This window comes from Lissotriton helveticus, chromosome 3_1 (assembly GCF_964261635.1).
Source record: "Lissotriton helveticus chromosome 3_1, aLisHel1.1, whole genome shotgun sequence".
In the NCBI taxonomy this organism is placed as follows: Eukaryota; Metazoa; Chordata; class Amphibia; order Caudata; family Salamandridae; genus Lissotriton; species Lissotriton helveticus.
The window spans coordinates 1,962,714,029-1,962,739,383 of record NC_136061.1 but is presented as its reverse complement, the minus strand read 5'-3'; the positions used below and the strand labels follow the sequence as shown (position 1 = coordinate 1,962,739,383).

Below are 25,355 nucleotides of genomic sequence, written 5' to 3'. Positions count from 1 at the left end.
GGGAATGCCTCTTGAATCTACATCAAATACAGTTGCCACCACTGTGTCTACACCAGTGCTGCACCGGTCAGTTCTGCTCATCCCGACAGGACAGCCTTATTGACACTACACCAACATCAACATAGGAAGACAAGGTCATACTGAAACAATTTGTAGGACCACCCGGAGAATTCCTGTACAAGGTGTGCTAACCGAACTCAAGAGGGGAGTAATAATAGTGTGTGCTGATGTTTTTAACAAACTTAATTAGTACATGACTTATCAACTTGAAAAGCTGACTGGATTCGTGCATATGACCTGGAGAACCCGAGATGTGAGAAGTTGTGGCTTTAAGTTGCAGAATCAAGCGGCCTGAATATGTGGAGCCAGTTCATGTGTCCATGAAGCAGAATCAACGTCCTGAGAGGACCGCCGGACAGTGGTATTCTGTGAACAAGACTCTGACACTTCGTGCCAGTCGAAGAACCTCCTTTGCTATTATACCTGTAAACTTGCCTAGAACACAAGTCACAAGCTAGGGAGGCATTTAAAGAAAAAATACTGAATGCAACTCTATGATGTTCCTGTGTCTAAAGAGGGTGTGAGCACAGTCTCAGGTATGGGGTACTTATGGACCTCATATCCTGATGTTTAGTGACAGAGCAGTTGACAGGGAGGACCATTACAACACTGTGGACACATAGATTGCTCTTGTAGTAAGTAGCCCGCCAGATGAGTGTTGATGGCCTACATATAAACCAAGCATTCAAACCTTCCATGGGCAGTGCCAAGACAGACTGTGTGGGCTTAGAATTGAACAAGATAATACAGATGCTAAAATCCAGGAACACAGAGGAAGGGCAGTGAAAAGAGGTCACAGAAGCCTATAACTACAGTGCCTGGTAGTCCTGGGGCCTTTCTTTGGCTGAAGTCACCTTCAAAGACCTTTGACGGCAAAACCTGGACAGTGGGCGCCACCATCAGCATCTGTGCTCAGTGGGACTTGATATTACACCACAATTGAAGGAGAGGGCACTGGAAATCCCAGATACTGTGGCCAAATACAACCGTGTGGAGTGTGAGAGAAGCATGCTACAGCCTTGTAGGGGAGTAAAAGAAGAGACTCCACGGAGCCAATGGTTATGTCCCTTCATCCAGGAGTCTGCTGAGCTATCGGAACAAAGTCCATAGTTTGAGCATCGACAAGGACCCAGGCAGCTCCAAAAGCCAAAGGCAGGAACCATAGGTACTGAAGACACTGCTTATCTTTCCACCAGCAAAGACAAACATAGCCTACCTCTAGCTGGTGAAAAGTCAATGAGTACAATAGCAGTTTCAGACTTCCTGAGGTGAACAGTCAAAGCCACCAAGTGCCCCAGTATCAATAATGTAAGCCGAACCACGCTTGGTGTGCACATGGCCTGGCACCATCAACAGGTGCATTGTACCAGGCTGCGGACTATAGTAAAACCCCAGTCACTACTACTACAAAGTACATAACAAGGCTATGGCATGTATTCCAACACATTTGACATGTATGGTGCAGTGCGAGCTGGGGACCGTGAAAGAGCCAGACACACTGAGCATGACACCCACTCCAACTCCACTCCATCTGAAGCATCACTGACTATGACTGGATGTCAGAACAGGCCCCCACGAGAAAGGCCTGCAATTAATGTTGTGTGAGAGAGCAACGCATGGCCTTGGCCAGGTGCTTTCAAGCATTTACCTGCCCTTCAGGCAGCAGAGAACACAAAGTGACTAGTCTCCAATGGAAGCAAAACACAGGTGGCAGGCTGGGCAGATGGCCAAGTTACAGGCAGAAGGGGCAGAGCCCTAAGTTAAATAAAAAGAGGCAAGAAACGAATTTCTTTTGAACTTTAGAGAAAGAAAATGAGTTTCTTATCTACAGGGTGATAACTCCCCCCAGCACTGTAAAGTCTGCGATGAGGAAGATGGTCAAGGGGATGATGAGATTTCACTGAAGAGCAGTTTAGCTTGGGAAATATTAAATATTAAACAGTAATATTTCGGTAACGTGGAGTTAATTAGATTGTACTGCAATGTATGAGGATGGAGCTATGAACAATTAGTGAGATTCCACTGTAGTGTACACAACTAATGATGGAGGGAATGCTCAATATTCAGCTGATACACACGAGGCCGATTAACTTCGGAAAGCCTGAGAGACCACTGAAGAGCCAGTGTATAAAAGAACATGGTGTTGAGAGGGAGAGACAGATTTCCCAGAAAAAAGAGTCTCTAACTGGGATACTGAACCTCCAGACCACAGGTAACCTTCGCCATAAATGCAGATCCCCCACCCACTGTACTGGGTCACCATCCACCGTAGGAACCCATCACCAGCTACAGACAGCCCCTGAGCACAGTTGGGAACCTTCAGCCAAAGCAGATAATCTACACCCACCACAGGGAGGCTCCACCCACTGCGCAAAGCCTCCAACTTTCATGGAAAAAATACACCATACTGCATGCAGAAGACACCAGACTGTACGAAGCCTTCACCCACTACATACAGCCTTCATCTATTTCACAGAGTCCCCACTTACCAATGGATTTCTGGTAATGGAGAGAGAATCCGATGATCTGCTCGCTGTTATACTCCGGCCTCTCCCATGAAACGACTATCACGGTGCTTGACAAAGGCACTGCCGTGACACCCTTTGGGGCACTGGGTAAGCCTTCACGGACGATGACGGACAGCTGAGTGGTGGCGCACGCGGTCCCCAGGCTGTTATCTGCGATGCACTGGTAGTATCCCGCATCCTCCAGTCCAATCTGGGTGATGACCAGGCTGCCGGTGCTGGGGGTCTTCACCCGCCCATTGGGCAGGACTGGTGAGCCATTCTTCAGCCAGAAAATGGACGGGGTGGGCTCTCCTTCTACATTGCAGACAAACCTGGCTGTGCTGGCTGGAGGGCGGGACACATTCTCGGGGTGGTGGGTGATAACGGGAGGAGCTGAGAAATACAATAATGTGGGACAATCACTACTGAGAGGATACCCAAAAATACACCACTGCCATTAGGGATAAAAAAAATAACATCTCTATTGGTACGGATATTAGATAGGATCACAAAGAATGTTGACGTGATATGTGAACACTTTATATCAAATGCAAATACACATGTTTTTGCTATTTGATTTTAGAAATTGTGCAGGAGTCTATTTGTGCATTTTTCTCGAACATACACTGAGTCTGGGAAGCTGAGCTGCATGCATTCTGACAGTAGATAAGGACCACAGGGTTCTTCTAGCCTTACACCTTCCCCATCTGCCCTCGGTAAAGCAAATCCTATATAGTTTCCAGTGTTACTCTGGCCAGAACAACTACATAAAGGAATTGTTAAATCTTGCCACATATGTGATGCTGTATTTGCTGAGTCATAATTCGTTTTGAAGGCATTGACTGCCTAGTTACCCCTGCACTTACCAAGCACCCGTAGCTCTGCTGAGGCATTGACAAAGTGCCTGGTGTGTGGTCGGTTGGCACGGCAGACATAGACCCCAGAGTGATGTGGCTGAGCATGTGCGATGAGGAGGTTAGCTTCACCAAGAACAATCACATCCGGTGCAATCGGCTTCCCATCTGCAAATAAAAAAGAAACAACTCCTCATTAGGAATATGCTACTTACCAGTATGCATCTGTTCTTGGCATAGAGGGCTGCAGAGTGGTACATTTATGAATAGATCGCCATCTGGTGTTGGGCTCGGATGATTGCACTTGTTTTTCTTCTGGAGAAGTCTTTGTCGTCATCGATGACTCCTCCTCTAGGTGCTAGTGCGCATGGGCATCGGCTCCATCCTTAGATTGTTTTGCCATAGTAGGGTTAGATGGAGTAGTGTAGTATAATACATAAAGATATGCCCATGTAAATGTATCTAAATAAGACAATGTTGGGACAGACACTGGTTTCCGGGGAGGCAGGGAGGGCATGTACCACTCTGCAGCCCTCTATGCCAAGAACAGATGCATACTGGTAAGTAGCATATTCCGTTCGAGGCATATGGGCTGCAGATGGTACATTTATGAATAGATTATACAGCAGTTACCTCCCTAGCGGTGGTCACCCGTGTCTGTCGCAACTGTTTGAAATAGAGTTTTTAATACAGCTTGGCCCACTCTGGCTTGTTGTGTAGCCTGCACATCAACACAGTAGTGCTTTGTAAAGGTATGTGGTGTAGACCAAGTTGCTGCTCTGCATATGTCATCTAGAGGAATGTTTCCTAAGAATGCCATAGAGGCTCCTAGCTGAGCTCTAGGAGGAACAGTTAATGTTCTCTTTGCTTTTATGTAACATATTTGTATACATCTTACAATCCATCTAGCGATGCCTGCTTTAGAGATAGGATTGCCCTTATGTGTTGGGGAAAATGCTACAAATAGTTGTTTAGTTTTCCTGAAATTTTGTGTCCTTTCTATGAAGTACAAAATGGCCCTTTTGACATCTAGTGTATGTAGGGCCCTTTCTGCTACCGTCTGTGGTTTTGGGAAAAAGACTGGTAGTTCCACCGGTTGATTGATGTGAAATGCTGAAATTACTTTAGGCAAGAACTTTGGGTTTGTTCTAAGAACCACTTTATTCTGATGTAATTGTAGGAATGGTTCTTGTATTGTCAATGCCTGTAATTCACTTACTCTCCTGAGTGAGGTAATGGCTATAAGAAAGGCCACCTTCCATGTAAGGAATTGTATTTCACACCTATGCATAGGTTCGAAAGGTGGTCCCATTAGTCTGGTGAGTACTACGTTGAGGTTCCAGACTGGGGAAGGTGGTAATCTTGGTGGAATGACTCTCTTAAGGCCTTCCATGAAGGCTTTTATCGCTGGCACTCTAAACAGGGATATGTGCTGCCTGTTTTGTAGGTGCGCTGCTATAGCTGCTAGATGTACTCTGATAGATGTGTACGCGAGATTACATTGCTGTAAGTGTAGTAAGTAGCAAATAATCTCCTTTGTTGATACGTCCAGAGGGTTGATATTATTAGTGGTACAGTATATAGCAAACCTCTTCCACTTAGCTGCGTAGCATGCTCTGGTGGTGGGACGTCGCGCTTGCTTAATTATCTCCATGCAATTTGGGGGTAGATCTAAGTACCCAAATTCTAGGATTTCAGGAGCCAGATCGCTAGGTTCAGTTGTGTGGGATCTGGGTGCATTATTTCTCCATGGTTCTGTGTAAGGTGCATGGGTAGAATTCTTAGCTTTTGGTGTGGCACTTGTGAGAGTTGCAAGAGCGTGGTGAACCACGGTTGTCGTGCCCACGTGGGTGCTACTAGTATCATGGTCATTGAGTGTTGTTGCAGCTTTCTGACCACTAATGGGATTAGTGGGAGAGGGGGGAAAAGCGTATGCAAATTTGTTGGACCAATTTATCCATAATGCATTGCCCTGCGACAGGTGGTGTGGGTACCTGGACGCGAAGCTTTGGCATTTTGCGTTCTGATGAGTGGCAAAGAGGTCTATCTCTGGTTGTCCCCATCTTTGGAAGAATGGTTGCAGTATTTGTTGGTGTAGTTCCCATTCGTGTATTTGTTCGGACTGTCTGCTTAAGATGTCTGCCATCTGGTTTTGAACTCCTGGTAGGTGTTCTGCTAACAGATAGATGTTTTGAGGAATGGCCCATCTCCAAATTTCCTGCGCTAGTCTGGATAGTTGGAGAGAGTGCGTCCCCCCCTGTATTTGAATATAATACATTGCTGTCATGTTGTCTGTTCTGACCAGGACTGCTTTGTTGGTAACATGCATTTGAAAGGCTTTCAATGCTAGAAACACTGCTAGTAGTTCTAGATGATTGATGTGCAGCCTTCTTTCCTGCACACTCCATCTTCCTTGTACTGTATATTTCTCCATATGCGCTCCCCATCCCGTAAGCGATGCGTCCGCTGTTATTGTCACCTGTGGAATTGGTTCTAGGAACGACCGCCCCTTGGCAATGTTTGTTGTGTTCCACCACTTCAGAGAGCGGTGTGTGCGGTCGTCTACCAACACCAGATCTGTAATCTGTCCTTGAGCCTGATTCCACTGTGTCGCTAAACATTCTTGTAGCGGACGCATTTGTAGTTTGGCATATGGTATTAGCAGTATGCAGGATGACATCATCCCTACTAGCTGCATGAACACTCTTGCTGTTAATGAGTGTTGTGGTTGAAATTTTTGAATGATTGTAAGCATTGTTTGGATCCTGACTGGATTGGGATATACTTTGGCTTTTTCTGTGTCTATAGTAGCCCCTAAATATTGTTGAACCTTGCTTGGTTGCAGGTGTGACTTTGTGTAGTTCACAGTGAACCCTAGTTGGTGCAGCATGTGAATTGTCTTCTGTGTGTTCTGAAGACATTCTCTTTGTGACTTGGCCTTTATTAGCCAGTCGTCCAAGTATGGGAAGACATGTATTTGTTGTCTCCTTAGGTGGGCTGCAACCACCGCTAGGCATTTTGTGAACACCCTTGGCGCCGTCGTGACACCAAACGGAAGGACTTTGAACTGATAATGTTGTCCTTCTACCACCAACCTTAGATATTTCCTGTGGGCTTTGTGAATCGGGATATGAAAGTAAGCGTCTTTTAGATCCAGTGTAGAAAGAAAGTCCCCTTTCTTCAGTAAAGGAAGTACTTGTTGGAGCGTGACCATGTGGAAATGTTCCGAATTTATGTATGCGTTGAGAGGTCTTAGGTCTAGTATTGGCCTTAGAGACCCATCCTTTTTTGGAATTAGGAAGTATAGGGAGTACACTCCTGTTCCTTGTTGTTGCTTTGGAACCTTCTCTATGGCATGCTTTTGCAGCAGAGATAGTACTTCTTGTTTTAACAGTGTTAAGTGATCTTGTTTCATTGGACGCTGTTTGGGGGGGATGTTTGGTGGGGTAGATGTGAGTTCCAGGCAATAACCATGTTGGATAATTTGTCTCACCCACTTGTCTGATGTGATGTTTTCCCAGACAGGTAGGAACTGTGATAGGCGTCCCCCGACCGGTGTTATATGGTCTGGGGGGAGCTGTATGAAGTCACTGCTTTGGGGTTGGAGAGTTGCGGTTGTTGTTGTTTCCGCGTCCTCTTCCCTTGCTGTTGTTACCTCTGTAACTACCTCTAGAATTACCTCTGGGTGATGTCGGTGTAAAAGAGGTTTGTTGCTGGCTTGTACCTGTATTTTTGGATCCTCCTCTATAGGCGGACCTACGAAAGGAACCTCTTTGGGTCGGCTGTTGCAATGCTCCCTTTGATTTAGCCGTTTCCGTATCCTTTTTCCTCTTTTCTAAGGCCTCATCTGTCCCTGTGCCGAAAAGTGTTTTCTCATCAAAAGGTTGGTTCAGTAATGAAGTTTGCACCTCTTGTTTGAACCCTGAAACCCTGAGCCATGCATGTCTCCTTAACATGATGCTTGTGTTTATGGATCTTGCTGCAGTGTCTGCCGCGTCTAGGGCGCACTTTATTGAAGTGTTAGTAATTAACTTCCCTTCCTGTATGAGTTGATCTGCCCTCTTTTGATGTTCTTTAGGGAGATGTGTGATGAGTTTCTCTAACTCATCATAATGCGCTCTGTCATACCTTGCAAGTAGTGCCTGTGTATTAGCTATGCGCCAGCTGTTTGCTGCTTGAGATGCAACTCTCTTGCCAGAAGCATCTATTAGCTTAGACTCTTTGTCAGGAGGTGGAGCTTCTCCTGTAGATAAAGAGTTTGCTCTCTTACGAGCATTTGTGACCACTAGTGAGTCTAGAGGAATTTGTCCCTTGATGAATATTGGGTCTTTTGGAGCTGCCCTATATTTCTTATCAATTCTTGGGTTCAGTACCCTAGCCCTCACCGGGTCTTTGAATATCTCTGATGTGTGATTGAGAAGGCCCTTAAGCATTGGTAGTGTTCCTGATGTTTTTTGTGCAGCCGGTAGTGTTTCTAATAGGAAATCCTCTATTTGAGGTTCTGCATGTAGTTCTACCTTGTGGTATTTTGCTGCTCTATCAATGAGTTGTGCAAACCCAGTATTATCATCAGGAGGTGAAGGTTTTGACGGATACAATTCAGGGTCGTTATCGTTATCTGACCCTACATTGTACTGTTCCCATGGGTCTGCGTCCTCTGGGATCGTGTCTTCATCATCCCCAGGATGCTCTCCCTCCCCTGTGTCACTTTCTACATCTGTTGTAGGTGTAGATGGTCGTGTGGGAGGAATAGCTGGCCTATTGTGAGGAATAGGAGAAGAGGGTGTGTCTCTAGGATGTGGGGAAGGGGGAGGAGTTGTATTTGTCCCCATTGTTCTCTTCTTCGGAGGAGTTTTGTCGTCCGATTGTTCATTTTTCCTCTTTTTGGGTAGTTCTGTGACTACCTTGCCAGTTTGTGGATCAATAAACAGAGTCTTTTGTTTAGGATCGGTTTTATATTCCTGTGTCGGTACCGGAGTTTTCGGGTCCGAAAGGTGTTTTTTCTTCTGACTGTCCATTTGTATTTTCGGCACCGAGATTTTATTCGGATCCGATGTCTTCGGTGTCGAGGGTGTCTTCGGTGTCGATGTTGTTTTCGACGTCGAAGCGTGTTTCTGTGTCGACATGGACTGTTTCGACTTCGAGCTTTCCTTGATATGGAGCTTCGGTGTCGATGTCGGGGTGGGTCGTTTATCGGAACCACCATGATGGGAGACCGAGTGTTTCGGTTTCGGTTTCGTTGCTGGGCCCGAAGGCGGGGCGTCTGAAACTTTTTTCGGTTGTCTGACCGGGCTCGAGGGCGGGGTCGACACCGTGCGGGGTCTGTTCTTTGGTAAAGGGACGTCGTCACTCACGGTTTGTTGGACGTCGATTTCCTCAACGTCGGACTCGTCCGCTTCAGACCCCGCCTCGTCGGCCTCTTCTTCCTCCTCTTCTGGGTGCTGGTCCTCGAACAGCTCCGGGATTGCTTGTGACTGCATTCTCGATACCTCGTGTCTTCGGGCTCGACGGTTTCTAATCGTCGATTTTGAGGAAAATGCTGCACAGGCCTCACAGTCCCTGGATTCGTGTTCAGGGGACAAGCAGAGGTTGCACACCTCGTGTAGGTCCTTATGTGGGAACTTAGCACCACACGCTGGACATTTTTTGAATGGAGTCCTTTCCATGGACTCCGGGCTGGACTACGTCGAGCTGGTCTTCCCGTAGTCTTCGTTCTTCGAAACGCGTCGAGATGGAAGTGTAGTCGCGTTCGATAACGATACAGTCGAATTGGAAATGGTTACGCGCCGAATATCACTTTCTTTATCAAAGACGATCCGGAGCGCTTCGATCCTCATCTGAACCCGATGGCGGAAAAAACAATCTAAGGATGGACTAGCACCTAGAGGAGGAGTCATCGATGACGACAAAGACTTCTCCAGAAGAAAAACAAGTGCAATCATCCGAGCCCAACACCAGATGGCGATCTATTCATAAATGTACCATCTGCAGCCCATATGCCTCGAACACAAATTTCCAGGTTGCCCCAGCCATTCAGATACTAGGTGCAAGGAGTGAGGATATCTCACGATGGACATTGTTCGAACCAAAGTTGTGTCTTTTGAGGCAGGTAACAACTCTAGGTTTCCTGTGAGAGTCTATGCCTTGCTAAACTCCTGCAGAAATGGTGGAGTCTCACGAATGCCATCACAATGGTGGGAAAGATCCGGAGTGACGCTCCATCCACTGAGACACATCATTTCAGTCCTGCAAGCTTGGTTTTTGCTATTTACTGATCCCTAATTTACTCATCCTAAAAGGCAGTGCATTACAAATTGTGTAAAGTTGCTGATTTTTTAAAATGTAATTGCAGATATGATGGGTGTGTTGTAATTTTTTACTTATTAATGAGGTCTTTATATACAATATAATGGCACACCCTCTCGTCGGCGCTCTTTTTTTCAAATGACTTGTCAAGAAAATTAGATCAAAGCATAAGACGAGCAATAGATATATATTTTTTAATTGCAAAGAACAAAATAATTTCACTGCCAAAGTCACATATCATGAACTTGGAAGAAATGAATCATTGAAGTAACTCTTTCAGTTCACATGATCATCAGTTCGTTTTCCACATCCCGTGGTTCTGCAGTTGACAACTGCAGTACAAAATCCGGGCCTTCCTGATCAGATCTGCATCATCTCTACTCCTAAGCAACAATGAGAAAGCATCCTGTAAAACTGGCATTGGAAGTTGGAAGCATCATCAAGTTCCCAATCAAAGATTACTAAGCAATATCTTAATGGTTTATAGCCGAAGGTGGGATCATGCTTGCCTCCGTGCCCTTAGTAAAAGGCACACTTCCTTTCATAGGAACTTTCATAGGAACTAGGACTGTTTACATTCTGTGTCGCGACCAAAGACGCTGCGTGTTATTTTAAAGCTAATTCAGTGTCAATAAAGGGTGAGAAGAGGTACCAAGTTCATGTGAGACCTACGTTTTCTAAGACTCTTCCAGAGGTGGAATATTTGATAATGGAGTTGGTACAGAACAATGGCTTGAAATTATGCGACTTAATCAGTTTCAGTGCCTCTTTCTCAACCGTGATCTCCAGAAAGTCTATTCTCTGATTTGGAGAATGACCAGACTTGTCCATGATGATGACAAACCCGGATTGTTCAAAATTTTCTCTGGCCAAATGCACTTGCCTACCATTGTAAAGAAAGGGTTAAAGCTTAATTCCCTGCCATATGTCTCTAACAGAATCCAGTCTTTCCTCCAGCTAGGCGAACCTACATTACATAGGAGCATTAACAACAATTTATTTAATGTACCTAATCGCTCAGTTGACCTCTAAAGTCATCAAATAACTCTCATATGCCCAACCAAGGTTGCTACAATTCTACATTGCTCCTAATGTGAGATGATCTGCTACTCACATCACAGATCAGGCTGAAATGTTCAACTCCAGGTTGGGCCAGCTGCCTGCCTCTCAACCACAGGGGACCTGCAGTAGGATGCGAGCAGCGTCATCCAACAAAGTGTGCATAGCGCACTGCTGGGCGCAGGTGGCACTAGGTCACGTAGACTGCACATGAAACAGGATGAGTGTCATGACAGGGACCGTCAGGGGTGCAACACACATTCACAGCAGCTCAACTGTACCTCTGTCAAAGAGATTATTCAAACGCTTCCTTTGGTATAGGACACAACAGTACTTGAAGTTACGACGCACAGGGAAGTGGTGCTTGACTGACAAGGTATTTGGCAATCTAGTGCCAACCGGATGCCAGGAAAATTACACTTCCAGTATAACAGAGGTAGAGCAGGGTTCTCACTGCTGTGGTAGCATACGAGTGTATCAGGGTTTGAGCTAAGCACCTGAAAACCAGTCGTTACAGTCCTGGAGCTGCTTACCGTTATACTTTGGGGTCAACACCACCTTATCAGTAGGCTGCGCTGTAAGTGTGTTCTGATCTTGAATTCTAAATTGAAGCAATGCCAATTGCCTATCAATCCTATTTCTGTGTGCGTATGTGAAGAGGGCTTATCCTTGGGGGTTATCAGTTTGTCCCAGTTATCAAATAAGGGCCTAACGATTTTGAGCAATTCAGGCTTGTCAGAGGTTTTTGTGGGGGCTGGGTAATAACACTATATGTACGCCCCAACTTTTCCATCATGTTAGTTGACAAAAGCACCAGATTCAAAGTATAAACTAGCACTGGCAAACCTACTGGGTCTGGCCTTGGCAGCCAACAATTTTGTATGTACTCATTTTATGCAAACATACGTGGTATGCATTAAAAGTTAATAAACATTAATAATTCTGCTATCTAGAGGTGGCTGGCAACTGTTTGCCATAAAAAAGATAAAAATGACCCCAGACATTTAAGCGGGGATTTGCCCATCAGTGTTGACACTGAGATGGATTACCTTTTAGGCATATGTACACATGTGCATAAGAAAAATGCAGTTACTCACAGTGTAGAGAGCCAGTGGCTAAAGTGGTTTACCCATTGCCCCATGCTGTATGCCATGGTGGGCAAATGCTAAATGTGAATGACACCTGAACAGTCCGAAGAAGGTAAAGGGCCGGCTGAAAGCATATGTAATAATATACATATGTATTTTTATTATGAATGTAAAATGTGAGACTGGAGAAAAAGCAAAAGCTGTCTCTAGACCACAACTAAAATTATCCTCCAGAGAGGTATTCCTAAGTTTTTTTATACAGCATCTGGAGTCATTTAGTAGCGTTTCCTTGCCAGGTCCCACATAATTAATAAAACAAGTACCGTGAAAGCAAACAGGCCTATATTTAATGTGATAATGGGTATCGAATGCACATTAAAATCAGCCAAGAAACCACAGGTGGCTGTATTGAAGGCTCATTTGCCTTCCATACATTCCACCTTTCATTGCTTGTTTGGTTTTAATATGCATATGCTGCAAGCATTAGCACATTAGACCCAGACCTACTGGGTTTTAATTCTACTGCAAATAATGAGGGATATAGTTGGAAAGCACTCCAATGCAAGCACGTGAGTGGAGGTGGAAAGATACACCGCAACAACCAACATTCTAAGGCGAGAGACAAATATTCTAATAGGCTGAGACAAGACATGATTGACACAACTACAGGGCATGGAACATATTGCCCTTAATGACCCCACATGTGATGGTCCTTGTGCAACTACCAGTTGAGCTAGCCCCCACCCCTCCTTTCCTATATTTTGTTTCCCGTCTTTCCCTCACGTCTTTCCTTTGTTATGGTCTATTAAGTGATGATGAGAGGTGATTGAGGCTGCATTAAGACTGCAGTCACAGCAACAGGCAACCCCAGAACTGAGGTAGAAAACACTGGTATATTAGATCAGTGGGTTCCATATTGCCTGGAGAAATCTGCGCGCAACCTGCAGATTTTGATGTTTGAAATCTTGCAGATCAGCAAACACGTTGATCATTTCAAGGTCGATAACAGAATTACAACTACCAGTGAAATAGACAGTATGAATACTTAGTCATCAGAAATAAATTCACTTGTTTGGTGGCAAGTACATAAAGTTTATTGTGCAGTAAAACGTTCCTTCCGCCAGCAGGGTGAACAGGCATCCCGAATGTTCGGACCTGTCAAATTTTCGTAAATTTAGCACCTCTCCTTATTCGGATAAGGTCAACTAAACACAAATTGGGGCAGGTTTTTCTTTGTTTCCGTGCAGAATCAGCCCTGCCAAGTATCACGCATCAGGCGTGATACTAACGCATTTCAGTGTGGTGGTCCGCATCACCGCACTGAAATGCAAAGTCACGCATAAAGGGACCTGTGCCTATCAAGCGCTGCTATTATAAAGAAGTAGTGACAATGGCATAAGCAGGCAGCCCCTGCTGCATGGGAGACTTCTTGGGGGCTCGGTTCTGAGTTCACCGCTTACTACAATGTAACAACAGTCTGTAGTGAATCGCCACGCGCTAGCGCGCCATACTTTCACTTTCGTGAGTTAATGGGCAGGCAGCAGATGAACACAGAAATGGCTCCAGGCAGGCTGGTCTTGGTGAGGTCAAAGCCGGCACGGTAATGAATCCCGTGGCCGCTGCAACATGCGCGCCCGACCCAGTCTGTCTCACCACGCCCCCCGGAGGGCGGCAGAGTGAGTCACTTCGAACACCCGGGCAGACTGCGGCGGCCCCAGAGCACCAGGCCTGTGCAGCTGAGCCGGCCGGCCCGAGCGAGCCTGAGTGATTCGGGCGGCCGGTCACAACAGGGAGAGGCGAGCTAGGCGGACGAAATCGCCTGAAATGCAGCAGCTCTCGTGTAAGTGTGCAGTTCCTGGCCCTGAAGTTAGAGAGGGGCGTAAATAGAGTACTCGCTGGCAATAAATGTCAAAATGATCTGTGACCCCGGCTTTGCATTCCGACCTCCTGCGAGTTCAAGGCAAATACGCGCCACACTTCGCACTCGCAGCCACACACAAACTTGCACATAGTCCGTGAAACTTGAGCACGCACACACAACATGGACGGCATGACACCTTTTATTGTGCAGTTCACAACACATGATCTTCCATATAATTGCCCACTCGCTCGACTCGGCTGCCATGCCCCAAATGTCCGTCGTGCATGCTGCAGTCTGCTTCAATTAGTTTTCCCTTCGCTGTGGGCCAGCCAACAAACTCTAATTGTACTTTACTTTAGTCATGCTAGGCAATTAAATCCGTCGATCAGGGGAGGCGGGTTAGTGTCTCTTGAAGGTGGTGCCCGTGTTTGTGAGGCTTTGGTGGCTGGACGGATACGTGTCGTACACAAATGTCTAACTAAAACTGGAGTTGAAGCACATCAAAAATACTTGGTTATTGGAGCATGTGGATGGAACGTGGAGCAGAACTTTCATTCTATATATTAACTAATTCATGCTAGGCGGCCTCAAGTTGAACCGGCCATTCCTTGAATAACTTCAAAACACCTATGTAAGTGTAGAGAGAGACTCATTAGTAAAATTATACCACTACAGTGCCCTAGCTGCTGGCTATGCCTGAGACTTCTCTGTAGCTCAACCTGAGGCCTAATGCCTTTCTGGTGCTTTGCAGCAGTTTTACAATTTTCTTATTGTTCTAATTTAATTCATTATATGTTTCCCTCGTCGTCATTGCTGGATTTTGCAAGGGCAAAGGTGTCACTCCTAGTTATTGAAATGTCACTCATAATTCCACTGACATTCTGAAAATGTCACACATAGCCATCTGAAACCTTGGCAGCTATGCATAATTAGTTAGCAGCACTTATCAGAAAGAAGTTTAACAGACGAAACTGTGTGCAAATGTTGCACTTAATTACCCTTAATGTTTCACTGTCTGTGTTTCTTAGGTAGATAAGTGCTAGTATCAACTAAATCATTCTACGACCATCGTTCAGTGCAAGCTTGTAGTCCTACATCTATGTTTGTGGAACGGCTCGGTATTTTGATTTTCAAACTCTGGCCACCCCAGAGTGAATGATATATGAAACCTCCCCCACTGCATAAGTAAAATTGTTCTGAACTTCCCCGTGTGGGCCAAGTGTTACGCTGAAAGGACATTACCTACTAAATCAGACTAGCGAAGCTGACAAGCATCTCTGGCTCGCGTTACCTGCTGTCCCCACGTCACACTTGTAAAACTCGAAGATAACAAAGACTCCCAAAGTAGTAACAGATGTCTCTCGGGCCCCGTGAACACACAGCAACGAAGGCTCATAAGTTCGACGCCTCTCCGGGACCTTCAAAGTGTCACGTCACAAACATCAGCGAGCCCGCCACGGATCAAAGGCCGGCCGGAAGCGTGTGTTACGGGTCAGTCGACGAGGCGGCGCCGCCAAACTGACTACTGCCTCGTGATTGAAACAGCAGGCCTGAGAGCTTGAGGGCACCACCACAGGCAGAGACCGGCCTCCCCTGAACCCTGGACAATATTTTCAGCATTTTATGAGGGCGCAGTGGCGTCAAACTGGATGGATCAAGTGTGAGCTAATGGGAACCATTCGGTCTCTCCATCTGAAAGTTCATGAACTGCATGGTAAGGCAGGGTTTATGTGCCTGTATTAGTGGAAGGGGTCATTTGTGAAGAGAAAGTAACAATGTGCATTTGTAAAGCGAGGTCTATTGCTACCCAACTCAATGGTACTCGTTTTGAAGACGTGGAAGTATGAAAGGCTGAGTGGATTAGAGATTTGAACCTATGACTAAGAGATCAAACATGGATTCGTGGAGTTGTCGCATTATTCCACTGAGCTACCAGTCCAGGCAACTTAGGTAAGCAAGACTTTCGCACCTAAAAGACTTGATATCTGGTGCACAGGTAATGTCCATGGATGTCAGTCTTCATTAGGGGGTGAGTGCTGAAAAGATTTCCGTATTTATTACTTGTGATAAGGCAGCCACCATATGATTCCAATGGACATGGTCAGGTGGTGCAAAATGTACCAAAGTCAAGCAAAGCACCATCCATCAAGACAATTGTTATAATCTACTTGTTCATGATTGTATTTGGAATGTCAGCTCATGCCATGGAATGAAGTGATCTCATGAGAATGTCATGGATCATGCATTCTATGCATAGCTGGCCAGCTGATATGTCAGTGGTTTCTCTCTGATGAATAAAACAATGTTAAAACCTACAGTATCTTGGATTTAATACTGGCGACGAGTGACTTCGCTTGATTGAGGACAGGCGATCTGACCACCGATTTCCATGCTTGCACACGCGGACCCACAAAGGAAACCTAGAAGATTCCAATTAACCATATGGATTTTAACCTGGAAAATGCATTTGAGGTTTGTGTAAACTAGATTTTTGCTTGTGTCAATTGTCCCTAAGAACGAGCCAGATTTCCGACCTTCATCACATATTTTTTCTTCATAATTGTGAGTACTTGGAAAATAACCGTTGTTTTTGCTCATGCGAGGCTCACATCTGTTCAACTGCCAGCTCGCAAGCACCTGTTTCTCGAGTCCTCTGGCATCTCTGGCCTTGACACACAGCTTACACTAACGTCGAAGTACACGTCATTGCGTTACACGACGTGCAGCCATCTTGGTGAAGTGGCTGCTGATACGGTAAGCACTGGATTAACCTCCGATTTCGGTGCAAAGGCATTTTTTTTTCTCAATCATAAGGTGAGATTTTAAAATAACTTTGAACTACAGATTGTACTGGCAATATTACAAATTTTGTTTTTGCTGTGACTGAGGAATTTTAGTAAATCAAGGATTATATTTTCAAATAAACAAAAGATTTAGACTTTGTTTTTACAACAGCAAGATTTCGCAACTAAAACACATGATATGGTGCCATTTCCACTTTACGTTATCATATAACCTCCCTCTTTACACCTTTTTACTACCATGGTCACAACAACTAGCATGTCGAAACCCTCTGCATTCTTATTAGAGAAAGGGGATCCCATTCTTCCATGGAAAAGGTGGAGGAATCTCTTTGATTCATATAATCTAGCTATTGGAGGGGAAACATTTTCTGCCTTTAGAAAGCAGGCCATTCTTTTGCAAAATTTAGGTGTAGAGGGGAGGCACATGTATGACAGTATGGCTCTAATACCTGTTGGCAATAGTGATGGAGAACCTGCTGATGTCTATGAAATGCCAATGATAATGCTGGAAAGGTATTTTTGTCCTCGCATTAATGTAGTCCTTGAACATCGCAGATGTTTTACCAGGGTTTAAGGGCCATTTGAGCGAGTGGGTAGTTATGTGGCATCACTAAAGACTCTTGCGCGAGCATGGAGATTTAGTGAATTATCTGATTCCTTAGAGAGAGATCAGCTGGTGAGATGCTCTAACAGCACCAGTGTACCACAGAAGCTGCTAAGAATCAGTCTTTGGCAGACGCTATAGCTATTGTTGAAGGAGTGGAAAACACAACAACTTGGGTAAAAGAAAAGAGGAAGAACCTTGAGGATAAGAAAGAAGGTCAAGGTGACGTTCATGCCTTGTCAGACTCTGACAATTGTCAAGCGTTTTCTGATAATGTTGCTAAAGTTTCTGCCAATGATAAGGGAAAAAGGTCTGAGAAAGACACATGTGCCGTGCACAACTTCGACAGAGATGCTCAATCACGTCCTGAGCCTGACACCCGACAGCAAAGTTCTAATCGTGATTTTCATGACAAGGGTACCAATGTCTCTCAAAAAACGAGGTGTTATAGATGTGGAAGTTTTTCACATCTATCAAATAAACCCAACTGTTATGCTAGGGGGTTGGTGTGTAAGAAATGCGGTATTAAAGGTCATTATGCTCGAGTGTGTAGATCCTCTGGGAGGAATCGTGTGACTGAGAATACGTCTGAAGCTGTACGCACCATACTTTTGAGTGTTAAGGATGGTGATGGTCAAGTTGACTCTGAATGAATGAAAGAGTTTTTGTATAGCGCGACGTTCACTCCAAGGGGCATCTTGGCGCTTAGCGGGCAAAAAAGGGGCATCTGGCGATGTTTAACAGAGGAAAGCGTGACGAAGAGAGAATTTTTAAATTTGAGATAGCGCTAGGTGGTCTGGAAAGGTGATAATGCCGGAATGAGACATTGCAGTGGGCGAGCGAGATTTTGTTGTGTTGGCTGACTCTGGTTCACCTTTCATTATGATTGGTAACAAACAGTGGGATGAAAGTGTGGGATTAAGTAATGTGACACTTCTGCCTCAGTTATGGAGGTTCATGCATTAATATTCTTGGATATGTTGTAGCGAAAATTTAATTTAGAGGCAAACATACTGTTTGGAAGATATACATGGCTGAAAGGGGTGACAACTTGTTAGGGTGGAGGCATCAGTGTGATTATGGTATTATTTTGAATCCTGGTGCCAGTGACCCTAAGGACCAGGTCATGTTGGTTGTCTTTAAGAGTTGTCGTGTGGAGTGTTTTGAACATTTTCCTGAGGTGTTTGCGGATACGCTGGGATGTCTCAATAGTTTTGAACATCGCATTATTTTGAAAAAGGGGGCCAAACCATGTGTGCATAAGGTGCGCAGAGTGCCTAACATCATAATGGAACCTTTAACAATGGAGCTTAAAAAAATGTTGGATTTGGGAGGAATTGAAGAAATAGAGGCTTCGTAATGGTTGGCTCCGATTGTCTTCATCCCTGAGGATGGTGGTGCCAGTGTCAGGATGTGTGTGGACTTGAGAGGGTTGAACAAGTGGATTTGGGGGGATCGACAGACTCATCCGAGTCCATTAGCATGTTGAAGGGTGCCAAGATTTTTTGTATATTAGACCTCTCGTCTGCGTACCATCAGATTGTTGCACCTGACTTCCTTTGTAACTCCTTTGGGGGCTTATCACTTTTTGAGGATGCCTTTTGGACTAGCCTCGGCGGCGGCTTGTTTTCAGAGAGTTATGAAGGTGGTACTTGGTGATTTGGCTAATGTCCTGTTCTTGATTTACGGGAAAGGATGAAGTAAAGCATGGGTTGATTTTGAAAAGAGTATTGGAAAGATTGAAGGAGAAAGGTCTTACAGTAAAAAGACAGAAGTGTCGTATTGGTCTCAGATCTGTTACCTACCTTAGACATGTCATAACCAGAGAAGGAATTCGACCTAAAATGGAGCTTGCTGAGAGTATAGTGAAGGCTCCCACACCCGTGGATAAGGAGCAAGTGAGGTCCTTTTCAGGACTGGCGGAGTTTTACTCCAAATTTGTCTTGGGGATTGCAAGTGTGGTTGAGCCTATCAGGGCACAGTTGAAGAAAGGAGTGCGTTTTGAGTGGTCCAGTGACTGTGAAAAAGCTTTTGTGACAATTAAGTTTGAAACTGGGAAAATGCCGACCATGGGGCATTTCGATGTTAAACAAAAAACTATTTTGACCATGGACGCTAGTCTCAAGGGGATAGGGGCCATAATTTCTCATGCACTCATCTCTCCCTTACTCCTTATTCACCACCTCTCATTTAGCCTCTCAGTCGCATTCTCAGTAATCCTCTTTTATATATTGACTCTTCCTCACTTTCTTGCTCACTTTCTTTCTCTTTAGACTTTTGCTCACATACACCCAAAACACATTTGTTTTTTACTTTTTAAATGCTGGTTCTGAGAGGAATCCTTTTTGAAAAGAAAAAAAAGCCTTAGTTTCAAGTCACTACTATTTCTCATAAAAAGTAGAACAAGCATTGGCATAGCCAATAGGTCTTGCTTTTGGGACCTTATAAGTGTTTAGCCATGCAACAGTTGATGTTGTTGTGATGGAGCAAGAATTCGCACGTAAAGTGTCTTGCTTGTATTCAAGAACCTCGAATAACATTAATAAAATATAACCAACATGTTTGTCTTACTAATTTCCCATTTACTCTGACATTTTGGGTATCCTAGTGATGCTTGCCTATGTGTTTATTAACCTTAATACGCTTGCCACTAAAATGGTCGCTGCTTGACGGGGTTTTCTTCTGCGCATGCGTTGGTCACAATCACGTGACGTACTCGCAGTTCTGGTGGGAATCTTTGCGCTTGCGCAACTCGACTTAAGATGGCCGATTTGTGTTCTCACATGTCGAAGCTTGCACTGTCGCTTTCTGCATTTCTGTTCGTCTTGCACTTATCTTAATGCTATAGTTAGTATGAAATGAAATGGAAAATTGCACTTATATAGCGCGTAACTACCCGGAGGCCTCGCAGCAGTTTAGACTGATTACTGTGTCGGGCTACCGGGTACTTCAGCACGCTTTTGCAAACAAAAAAGTTTTTAGAGCTTTCCTGAATGACATTCGGTTGTTATTTTCTCTCAGGGTTAAAGGAAGAGAGTTCCAGAGCCTCGCAGCCGTGTGAGCAAAAGAGCGGCCGCCCCATCGGGCTTTGTTGATTTTAGTCGTGGTTGCCAGATGCAGTGTACCAGAGCGAAGAGCTCTGGATGGCGTATAAGGCAACACTAAAGGGTACAGAACGGCAGGGCCTGTTCGATGGAAAGATTTGTGCAAAATGCACATGGCCTTAAACCGCGTTCTGGCGGCCACAGGGAGCCAGTGGAGCTCTTTTAAAGCATTCCTCGCCGATTGCCAGCGCGGGATGTTGAATAATAATCGGGCGACGCAGTTTTGCGTCACTTGCAGCCTGTTGGTCACTACCGCCGGGGCTCCTAAATATAGAGCATTTCCATAGTCCAGGCGAGAAAGTATCAGGGCCTGCACCATGACCCTTCTCGCCTGGAATGGAAGCAGAGGGAGCACTTTGCGGAGCATTTTCATTAGCCCAACGCATATGGAGGCAGTTTTGGTGGCTTGGACTGAAAAATCCAGCGCGTTGTCAAGCCAGATTCCCAGGCTCTTTATCGGAGGTTTAGGGGGGGGGGGGGCGGGGGGGGGGGGGGGGGGGGAGCGCCGAGACATGAGGGCCAGATGGAAACCAAGGTGGTCAAGGAGGGGTTGCCCAATAACATGATCTCAGTCTTCTCCCCGTTGAGTTTGAGGTGGGAGGTTTGCATCCACTTAGCAACAGCCTCTAGACAAGGGCCCAAGGTGTTAGACGACCCTTTCGCGTGGTCCAAAGAGACCACCAATTGGGTATCGTCTGCGTAGGTGACAATCCGCACACCGAAGGGGTGGACTATCTTCTCTAGAGGTTGCATATAAACGTTGAAAAGGGTGGGGCTTAGGGAGGAGCCCTGAGGAACCCCACAGCTGAGCGGATGTTTAGATGATACCACCTCGCCCTCAAACACCTGGAAGAATCGCTCATCCAGGAAGGAAGTCAGCCAAGCCAGGGCCCAACACACCCATGCCTTTCAAACGATGTAATAATGTGGCATGGTTAACTGTGTCGAACGCGGCGCTGAGATCGAGAAGTATAATGGCTGCTTTTCCTCCCTGATCCAGTACAGCTCTCGCTGCCTCCGTCACTGCCAAAAGGGCAGTTTCAGTGCCATGCTGAGTGCGGAACCCCGTCTGGGAGATACGTAGTAGATTATTGGACTCTAGATAATCCACTAAGATCTTGTTGACATGTCTCTCCAGAAGTTTGCTCATCCACGGAAGCAGCGAGATGGGGCGAAAATTGGTCAGGTTGCTCTGATCCAAGTTCGGCTTTTTCAACAGAGCCCTGACCATCGCACACTTCCATGGGGCTGGAACGGAGTTAGAGGTGATGGAGGCATTGAGGGCATCCAGGATGAACGGGCGGATGGTATCAATCACCTTAACTAGAGTCTGCGGCGGTGCCGGGTCATTAGGAGATCCCGAGATGACTTTAGGGACCATTTTATCTAATGTACTGGAGTCAAGAAGTGGAAAAATAACCAGTGAGCACAGCATGGGCGGATCAGAATCTGTTGTGAAGGTGAAACCCGTATCATCACTACCTGTCGAGAGTAGGGAATAAATGGCCTGGATCTTCTGAAAGAAGAAAGTGGCTAAGTTGTCATAGCGGGCCTGTGCACCATCCGATGCCAGGAGCTCAGAAGGAGGGGAGATTAAAGATTTCGCAATTTTAAAAATGTCCCTAGAGGAGTTCACTGCCAAATTGATTTTAGTTCCATAGAACTCAGCTTGTGCAAGTTTTATTTCATTTTTATAGTGCTTTATTGCGGCTCTATACTCTGATTCCTTCAGTTGGGAACGATCTTTCCTCCAAGCTCTCTCCGATTTGCGGCAAGCTTGTTTCAAACTTCTAAGGATGGGAGAATACCAGGGAGCAACTTTAGATCTTTTTATTACTTGCAAGGAGCCCTTCGGAAGAACTTGGTCGAGGGTGCTAGAAATCCAATTATCAAAATTGAGAGCTGCCATATTGGAATTACTCGTCTTCCGGGGTGGATGTTCAGAAAGAGCCTGTTCCCATTTAAGAAGCGGAAGAGAGCTCCATTTCCTGCCCCAGTGTTTATCATAAGTTTGTGAGATAGGGGGAGTACTTATGGACCATGTAAGAGGTATTAAAAAGTGATCGGTCCAGGGTAGTGGTTTCGGTACTTCCACCGATAAACTGTCTAGATTACTGCAGACATGATCTAAAAGGTGTCCCTTGTTATGTGTCGGGTAAAAACCCTTTTGGGAAAGGTCAATAGCCTGGAGATTTGAACGGAGGCTATTAGCTGCGACATTGAGCGGATCATCTAAGTGCAGATTCAGGTCACCCAGCAAAGTGAAATTTGCTGAGGTGAGCACTAAGTTAGCAGCTATATCCGTCATGTCAGTGAGGAAGTCACCAAGGGAGCCAGGTGGTCGGTAAACTAAAATACCGGAAAAAGTGATGGTAGGAGAAAATTCAAGAGTGAAATATAGGCTCTCACAGGCTGGTGTGGTAGAGGAGGTGACACAGCATCTATAATTATCTCTATAGATGATGGCCAATCCTCCACCTCTACCTGACTGGCGGTCCAGTCGCTTGAGGGTGTAGCCTTGAGGAGTGGCCCACACTGATGCTGGATCGTTTTGTAACTGGAGCCATGTCTCGGTTAGAAAGAGGTCTTCGGTAGTATAAAGTAAGGGGAGTCATATAGGGATTCCTGGTATACAGTGTATTCATTTATTTCTATGTTCTAAATTGTTTTTTCTTTACTTTTCATGTATCGTAATCCTTGGGCCTGGGAGGGATTCAAAACCCCATCTTAGAAGTCCCTACTGCGCGTGTCATCCTGGCAGAGGGAAGAAAACCTTGTATCAGTGGAACTCAGCCAGCTGGCAGCCACGGTCAAGATGCTCATGAGAAATGACCTGCGACCCACCAGGACAAAGCTGAACTGTACTGCACTCGTAACAATTGTATATTAAATTGTACTGTCCATTGTCAGGAGAAGAGCACATATCCTGGGAACCCCAAATTCAATAGGCGGTCCCAAAAGATGCAAATTGGGACGTGTAGAAGTTTATCCTGGTTGGTGTGTTGACCTGTCCTACTTGAGGACCAATCGAAATTGGGGATTCTTACACTTGCAACATTTGTGGGGTGGTACACTGACCTGAAAACAGTATAACTAGCCTAGGTTTAGCTAGAGAAATTGTTTGACTTGTCCGAATAGCTGACCTGTCACTGACCCAACGCACTTAATAGATGACTGATACAGAGAGCTGCGGAACACTCTGTCCGTAATTTCCACAGACCCAAGTGGGGTTTTAAAACCTTAAGTGCTGGCGGAGCACTTTGCTGGAGAATTCGATAACCCAATCGGGGTTTTGACCGATAGCTGCAGAGAGGGTGTAGCGCAGGCGTTGCTACCGAACTGCGGGTGCTGGTCTCTCCTTGGTGGTCCTGTCCTGATCCTAATCTGGTTTTCCTGTCCTGTCCTGGGGTGTCCATTCTGCACCTGCTGGCCTACTGGCGACTGTCCTTCCTTGGGGTTTCTCCTGTCCGTAACTGACCCGTGGCCAGGGTTGGGCTTCACACCGTTCTAGGTACATATAGCGCTGGGAAATCTATTCTGCATCTTTCATTCTTTTCCTTGCTTTAATAAAGACGTACTCTTGCATATTGATTTTCCATGCTTTCTTTGCACCGAAAAAGTCATACCTTATAGTTGTTATACTAGCATGTTCCAATTTTTCCCTATCCTTTAAGTACGTTCCTGCATACAGTTCATGAAATATAGATGTTCCTTTTCTTTACCTTCCTTTAGCTAAATAAAATGATTGCTCTGAAATATTAGCATGATCAACTTTTACCCTCCCTATAGTCACTTGTTACTTTTCGAGTCTCCATAGACTGACTAAAATTCTCGTACTGTGCCACTTTTGAAGGGGTACATTCTAGCATGTTCCTTATTTTTCCCCGTCCTTTAGTCACTCTATGTATAGTCTAAATTCCTGAAAATTCTTACTAGCATGTTCCCTGTTCTTACCCTCCTTTAGAATTCTAAATGGTTGGTCTGATTTATTTCTTATATGGATACGTGCTCTTTATAATCTTAGTTACTGATAGTTTATTGGCTGTAAACCTAATGCTTTATGAAACTGACGAATTTTAGATAAAGGTTTTTTTAAACTTCCACAGTTTGTGGTTATTATATGAGTGCAAATTGAGCAAATAGAATATTTTGGTGTCTGCCTTTCTTTTACAGCTAGCTCCCTGATCCATTGTGGTCATAGGTACCCGTAGCGGTGGATTGGTAAGCCGGGTACACTGGAAAATACAATAGGAAGGAAACAGGGTTACTGGTAGTAGAGTGCAAGGTTACCCGATTAATAAATATGGTAAATCGATATTGTATGGGCCCAATACGTATGTGGTAAATTATAGTCGGGTGACCTGCGCGCTCTATCAGTAATTTTCTGGTAGCAGTGGAGATGGTTAGGGACTAGTTAAAGGATGGTTAAGGACTAGTTAGGTAGGTAGGTTTTTTGCTGCTAATTGTGAAAAGTTTGCTGCTAATTTATCGAATGTACAATTGTTGTTTTATTGCTTTGAAAAATTATGAAATGTTTTAAATTGTTTTTCTTGCTGTTATATTGATAAATGTACTAATACATTCGTTAGTGATTGTTATATGTTTGTCTGGAATCCCCGGGGAAAGAATAGCGGGTGGTGAGGAGAATCCAGCGCGCAGTGAGGTCAGTGGCTCGAGGAAAATTGGTGCAGGTTAGGCAGAACTGGAAGCACTAATTAGGGTTTTCTGTATAAATGTATGAATAAATGGTAGCAAAGAGTTCGCTGGCAAAACTTCTATTGTGATATAACCTAGTAAGGGTCACACGGAAGGAGTAGCAGGTTCGTCTAAGCTTGATTGGTAGCAAAGGAGTTCACTAGTGAAACTTTTGGCTTAGTATATATCCCAAAGTGGATGAGTCGAAGCAGTAGCAGGTTCACTGATGCTTGTGTGAAGAGTAGGCAGAAGGGATCTACTCGTAGTATTTGAAAAGTAAATAGAAGAAGTTTACGTGAAACAAATCTTTTCTTTCTAGACACTCGAGTACAGTGGCGAATGTGTTTACGTTGTGAATTAAATAAAGCACTTGCACTTTAAAAGGTAAAAATCGAAGCGTTTCTTACCTTGTG

General features: G+C 45.0%; 1 protein-coding gene across 1 annotated transcript in view; it reads right to left on the bottom strand.

Annotated features, from left to right (window-relative positions):
• Positions 1 to 25,355, bottom strand: part of IGDCC4 (immunoglobulin superfamily DCC subclass member 4) — a 705,186-nt gene that overhangs the window by 140,937 nt on the left and 538,894 nt on the right. Inside the window, exons 6-7 of the mRNA XM_078684077.1 lie at positions 3,434 to 3,589; positions 2,550 to 2,960 (exon numbers count right to left, since the gene is read on the bottom strand). Of these exons, the coding sequence (XP_078540203.1) occupies positions 2,550 to 2,960; positions 3,434 to 3,589 (567 nt within the window). The remainder of the gene's footprint in view (positions 1 to 2,549; positions 2,961 to 3,433; positions 3,590 to 25,355) is intronic.